Source organism: Fukomys damarensis, unplaced genomic scaffold (assembly GCF_012274545.1).
Source record: "Fukomys damarensis isolate Sample0158 unplaced genomic scaffold, DMR_v1.0_HiC HiC_scaffold_12, whole genome shotgun sequence".
NCBI classification, from domain to species: Eukaryota; Metazoa; Chordata; class Mammalia; order Rodentia; family Bathyergidae; genus Fukomys; species Fukomys damarensis.
In genome coordinates this window covers 19,042,480-19,049,327 of record NW_022900924.1, presented here as the reverse complement: position 1 = coordinate 19,049,327, position 6,848 = coordinate 19,042,480, and the positions used below count along the sequence as shown (strand labels likewise).

The 6,848-nt window shown below is 50.8% G+C and overlaps 1 protein-coding gene across 1 annotated transcript in view; it reads left to right on the top strand.

Moving 5' to 3' along the window:
• Positions 1-6,848, top strand: part of Rilpl2 (Rab interacting lysosomal protein like 2) — a 20,861-nt gene that overhangs the window by 13,500 nt on the left and 513 nt on the right. The window contains exons 4-5 of the mRNA XM_010604539.3: positions 3,144-3,295; positions 4,540-4,653. Of these exons, the coding sequence (XP_010602841.1) occupies positions 3,144-3,295; positions 4,540-4,653 (266 nt within the window). The remainder of the gene's footprint in view (positions 1-3,143; positions 3,296-4,539; positions 4,654-6,848) is intronic.

Genomic DNA, 6,848 nt, shown 5'->3' with positions numbered 1-6,848 from the left:
CTCGGGAGGCTGAGGCAGGACGGTCGCCGCGAGGTCTAGGCCAGCCGGAGATACATAGTGAGTTCAAGGCCAGCGAGGACTGCATAGGGAGACCTTGTCTCGCGGAGAGAAACAAACTAAGTGCAAGTCTTCAAGCCTCAGATCCGAGACGGTGTGAGAAAGCGTTTATCGGGCACTTGTTAGGTGCAGGGACCTGCGCTGTGTTGTGAACCCTCGGCCTCCACCGTCTGTGACCTTGACTTGCAGTGAGGGTTCCCGCACTTCAGCGACAGAGGCACCGCACAGGGTGGTCCCTAGCGGGGGACGCTGGCTCCCTGCCCAGGGCTCCTGAGCCAGAGAGCCTGGGTGGGACCTTGGACTCTGCCTTTCTAACAAGCGCTCTCGAGAGGCTGCCCGCCAGCGTCACACTGTGAGAAAGAGGAATCTGCGGGTGTGACCACAGAAAGACATGTTCAAGACTCATCCTTGTGCCACACCGGAAATAACCCAGATGGCAACAGAATGGGGATTTTTTGGTGTTTGTTTTCGTTGTGTTTTGGTGCTGGGGATTGAACCCAGGTCTCCACACGTGCTCACATCCCCAGCCCTTTCTATTTTTTATTTTGAGACAACGTCTCTCTGAGATGCCCAGGCTGGACTCCAACTTGTGATCCTTCTGCCTCAGCCTCCTGAGCAGCTGGGATTACAGGAGCAGCCACCTCCCCTGCCAGAATAGATTTGAGAAGTTGTGGTCTATTTCTGCCCTGGAATACTACACAACATTGAAAAAGAACACAGCATGCATACACATACATGAAGGTATGCCTGAATTTCGTGGTGGTTACATTGAGAGAAAGAAGCCAGGCACAAAAGAGAATCGACTGTATATTTATGTAAAAATCAACAACGGGCAAAGCAATCTTTAGGTATGGGAGGAGGGAGGGTGCACAAGGAAACATAAAGAGCTGGACCTGCTGTTTAAGTAGCTAATTAGCATGGGCCTATGCAGGTATGTTAATCAGCAAACTAAAGGCAAGAGTAGTGCATTGCAGTGTTTTACACCTCTTTACCTCACAATCCAACATTGATGAAACAAAATGGCTTGGTTTTGTTTTGTGGCACTGGGGATTGAACTTGGAGGCTTAGCACCGAGCTACGTCCTCTGACCTTTCAGAATTTTTTTGTTTTTGAGACAGGATCTCACGAAGTAGCCCAGGATGGCCTCACACTTGCAGTGATCCTCCTGCCTCACCCTCCCGAGTGCTGGGATGACAGGCCTGTGCCACCCCGCCAGCTCCCTGGTGTCTTTTTCACCCATCCCTGAGTCACGGTGAGGCTGTATCCGGAGAGCGTTGATGACTTAAGTGTCATACTGGTAGCTGGCTCTGGAGAGTGGAGAGAGCTACGGTACCGCTGGGCTTTGCCTGCGTGTGGCTGCTGTTCCCACACAGCCTCATGGGCTCCCCAAGGTCTGCTCAGGGCTGGGCGGCTTCCGCGTGTGGGGCTAAGCGGACAAGTGTCGTTGCGTAATAGATGAGATGGCACATTTTCATGGAAACCACAGAAAAGATGTGGGAGGAGGAGCTGGGCGTGGTGGTGTCACCTTCGATCCCTGCACTCCAGGAAGCTGAGGCAGGAACATCACAGATTAGAGCAACTCACAGAGCTGAGCTCTATTTCAAAGTAAACCAATTAATTAATTAAAAAGGGCCAGGCACGTAGGTCCGTGTGCAGGTCCTGTGGGCCATCTCTGGTGCCAAGAAAGAGAAAGGGCGTGGGGGAAGGCATGGGGCAGAAGAACCCACGTTTAGTGTCTCTGGACAGTTCGCTGAAATGGCCGGTGTTGCTTTTTTCTCTCTTTGCGGTGATATTTCAGTTATTTTACTTGCAGGAAAATACACATTGTATACATTTACGATCTTCACCAGTTTTAAGTGTACACTCAGTGACACTAATGACAACCACCATCCATCTCCAGAACTCTTTCCATCTTGCAAAACTGAAACCCAGTTTCCCTATTTCCCATAACTATTTTTTACTTTCTGGGGGGGTTTTGTGTGTTTTTGGAGTTTTTTTTGTTTGTATTTATTGTTGCAGTACTGGGGATTGAATCCAGGGCCTTCACAATGAACTCTCCTCAGCCCTTTTTAAACTTTGAGCCAGGGTCTCACTAAGTTGTTAAATTGCTTAGGCTGGGCTCAAACTTGTGATCCTCCTGCCTTAGCCTCCCAAGTGCTGAGAATTACAAGAGTCCACCACCATACCTATGTGTTTTTTTATTGTTTTGTTTGTTGGTCTGTTAGTTAATTTTTGTTGTTTTAGCTAAATTTTAAAGACTGGGTCTTGCTACATTGTCCAGGCTGGCCTCAAACTCCTGGGCTCAATTGATCCTCCTCCCTCAGCCTCTTGAGGTGCTGGGACTGTGTGTGGGCTCCACTGTGTCCATTTACTTTTTGTCTGTATGATTCTAGGCACTTCCTGAAGTGGAATCATAACGACGGTTATTATGTGACAGACTTACTGCATCCAGCATGATGTCCTCAAGCTGACGCATGCTGTGGCACACGTCAGAATTTCCTTCCTTTTTAAGGCCCTGTAATTCACCCGGGTGTGCACCCCGTGTCATGTTGGTCCATTCAGCACGTGGTGGATACCAGGTTGCTTCCACTTTTTGGCTATTGTGAACATGGGTGTGCAGACATCTCTGGAGGGCCGGGGATGTAGGTCATGGCACCACGTCTGCCTGGCAAGTGCAAGGACCTGAGTTTGATTCCTGGTACCCCCCCCATAAAAACCTCCTGGAGTCTCTTTTTTAACTAATTCATTCATTTACTTATTTTCAGTTCTGAGGATTGTTTTTTTTTTTTTTTTTTGAGATAGGGTCTCGTGATGTACTGCACTATGGCCTTGAACACACTGTGTGGCCCAAGCTGGCCTCAGTCTCGCAGAGATCCTCCTGCCTCAGCTTCCTGAGCCTCCCCACCTCCCCAGTGCTGGGATTGCCTGGCACCTCCTCCTTTTTTTTTTTTTTTTTTCTTCCCTTTGATTGTGCCATTACCTCACGGCCTGCACCCTGGGGACCCTGGAGCCAAGCTCTCAGGCCTGGGATTTGCAGGCTGTGGGCCCACCCTGGGAAGCTGTGTCAGTGGTGTCTTCTCTTCCAGGTGGACCTGGGGCCGGACAAGATGGTCGTGGACCTCACGGATCCCAACCGGCCGCGCTTCACCCTGCAGGAGCTGAAGGAGGTGCTGCAGGAGCGCAACTCGCTGAAGGCCCAGCTGCTGCTGGCGCAGGAGGAGCTGCGCTGCTACCAGAGGTGGGCGGGATGGGGTGGGGGGGCAAGGCCGCAGTCAGTCGAGCAGTCGACGATCAAGAAGCAGGTGTGTAGGGGGTGCTGGGTCGCTTGTTCTTTGGTTTTGTTGAGTTCATTTCCTGAGGCCTACTACGTTCTGAGCACTGTCCAAGCATCTAGGGCATAGCAGTGAATAAAACAGAAAGTAAAGGTCTACGCCCACGGAGTGCAGAGACGGCTGTCAAGGTGGATGCCAGGGAGCCAACAGGGCTGCGTCATCCCAGCACCCTGCAAGGCTGAGGCAGGAGCATCACGAGTTTGAGCCCAGCGTGGGCAATCTAACGACTAGTGAGATCCGCCTGAGAATAGAAATGGGCTGGGAGTGTACCTCAGTGTGAGGACCCTGGGTTCAGTTCTGGGTACTACAAACAAAGAAAAAGTGGAGTTTCTTGCTGTGGCTGGCCCTGGGACTTGCTGTGGCCTTAACGCTTCCTTTCCTGTGTCCTTGGCTGCCACTGAGGTCACCGTGCTGGAGGAAGGGTGGGAGGTGACCACCAGCTGAGGAGAACTGGAACCGGCCCGAGGAAGGAGAGTTCTCTGCTGCTGAGCTTCATCTGTGCCGCAACAGGGAAGAAAATAGGGAATTTTGAAGGGAATTTACCTCAGTGGTGCTGCCACCTGCCTCGCAAGCACAAGTTCCTGAGTTCTATCCCCAGTACTGAAGAAAAGAAAAAAATAGGGAATTTGTATTTACTTATTTTGGGAATAGGGGATTGAACACAAGGTTTCCTGTATGTACACTCCTGACCTTCTGCTGGGCCACACCCCCAGCCTTTTTTAGTTTTTATTTTGAGACCAGGTCTTGCTAAATTGGCCAAGCTGGCCTTGTACTTGCAATTCTCCCACCTCACCCTCCTGAGCTTGGCTTACAGTCCTGGGCCACCATGCCCAGCAGACACCATATAGTATCTCATTTAATCCCCAGCCTTAGGAGGTAGCTACTGTTATCCTCACTGTGTGGGGTGGGAATACCAGGCTTACACATTAGAGAATTTATACATAGTCACATACCAAGGAAGTGGAGAGCTTGGATTTCTAGCCAGTTCCGTTAGACAGGAAGAAGAGGCATCCATGTCGGAATTCTTGGCATGGGAATCCCTCTGACTCTGCTACTTAGATCATAATAACTACTAAAAGCCTGCACTTCCGGAGTGGGGCAGATAGGAGTCCTGCAGGACAACAACACCCTTATTTCCCTCCTTCCCCAGTGGACTGATTCCCCCAAGAGAAGGCTCAGGAGCAAGACGAGAGAAAGCAGCTGTGGTTCCAAGGCCCAGAGGTGCCGAGCACGGCAAAGGGGAGCGGACGATCATGAAGAAGCTGTGAGTCACCTTGCTGTCCCTGCTTCTGCTGCACAAGGGCTGGGGAGCAGTCGGGGCTCAGGGAGGCTGGCGGGGCAGAGAGGCCTCCTCTCCCGCGGCCAGTGTGGTGGGTCTCACTAGATAGCCCAGGCTGGCCTCAAACTCACAGGGATCCTCCTGCCTCGGCCTCCTGAGTGCTGGGGTGGCAGGAGTGCGCCACCACTCCTGGCTGTGGTCCAGAAATATTAAATGGAAAATTCCAGAGGTATAAATAATCCTTCAGTTTTAAGTTGCATGCTGGGTTCTGAATAGGGGCGTGACTTGTGCCTCTTACTCTGCTACCCTGGGGTGCCAGTCACCCTCTGTCCCTCGCACACACTCGGGTTTAGTGGCCAGGTCCATCACCAGATGGACTATGCTGTATGGCTGGGTTCATGCTGAAATAATTGTTTCTTCTCTGTCTCTCTCATTCTGGTTTTTGAGACAGGGTCTCGCTGTGTAGCTCAGGCTGGCCTGGAACTTACAGGGATCCTCCTGCCTCAATAATTATTGGCCTTTAAGGGGGGTTGTTCCTTTAGTACTGAGGATTGAACCCAGGGCCTCTGCACCAAGCTATATCCCCAGCCCTTTTTAAAATTACTTTGATCCAGGGTCCCGTTAAGTCACTAAGTTGTCCACACTGGGCTTGAACTTGTGATCTTCCTGCCTCAGCCTCCCGTGGTGCTGGGATTACAGGTGTGTGCCATCATGCCAGGCTCTAGAGGTCTTCTTTTGTCATTTCTTTGGAATTCAAGCCCAACATGACCAGTGAAATGGCCTGTGCCTGGGGCAGGCTGAGGGTGTGTGTGGGAGGGACTGGATGGAGGCCTGGCCTGAGGCGGTTTGCTCTCTGGATTAGCTTTGGGGGTCAAGAGCGCATCTGGGGTATGAGGAGGAAATTGACGACTGGGCTTCCTGGTGTGAATGGCTTGGGGAGCATTCCCTCCTGGGAACAAGCGACAGGGAAGAGGTGTGCATCTGGGTCTAGGGAACAGTAGCCAGCATGTCTCCAACATCTGGATCTCAAACCTGGGACAGGCTGCCAGGGACAGAACACCGGACCTGTGCCCTGAGCTACATCCCTGGCCCTTTTTTATTTTCTTGAAATAGATTGCTGCCCAGGCTGGACTAGAACTTGTGATCCTCCTGCCTCAGCCTCCCAGAATGCTGGGATTACAATCATGTGCCACCACCGCAACCAGCTGTTTCAAAATTGTAGATATCACTGAAGGTTATCTTTTTCTCTACTATAAATTCTTCTAAAATTAAAAAGCCAAAACAAAACCGGTGTTGGACACTGTCAGTACACCACAGTGACAAAGTGTGGCTGTAGACCCGACTCCTGGTCACGCAGCTCACTGTTGGACCTCGGGCTGTTCCTTAACCTCACAGGTTCCCAGTTTGCTCATTTATTAAACATGACTCAGCCAGTTGTGATTGTGTGCACCTGTAATCCTAGCTACTAGGAGTCTGAGGCAGGAGGATGGCAAGTTCTAGGACAGCCTGGATAATTATCAAAACACTTTCTCAAAATAAAAAATAAAACAGGTCTCGGAGATTTAGCTCAGTGGTTCCACCGCCTGCCTCACAAGCTCAAGGACCCGAGTTCGATCCCCAGTACCAAAAAAACAGGTCTATGGGTGTCCCTTAGTGGTAGAGCACTGGGCTAACGTACATGAGCCCCTGGGTTGATCCCCTAGGACCCCAGAGGAATGAAAAGCAATGGTAGTGACAACCACAGGATTGTCATCAGTGTAAAACACCTAGAACCTCGCCTGTCCCCTAAGAGGCTGTGAATAACAGGAAGGAAACCAAGAGATGGGAGAGAGGAGGAGGAAGGGACATGTGTTGTTTATGTGCCAACTCCCTGTGATGAATGTGATCATTATGCACTGCAAACATGGACCGCTACAAATACAAAGTTTAAAAAAATATATTTTTGGCCGGGGATTTGGCTCAGTGGTTCTCCCACCTGCCTTGCAAGTACAAGGGCCGGAGTTCTATCCCAGGTACAAAAACAAAAAAAAAGTTTGGTGCCTGGTGTGGTGGCACACACCTGCAATCCCAGCACTTGGGAGGCTGAGGCAGGAGGATTGCCGTGAGTTTGAGGCCAGCCCGGGCTATATGGTGAGACCCTGTCTTGAAAAAGAAAGAAAAAAAAAAAAAAAAATTTGGGA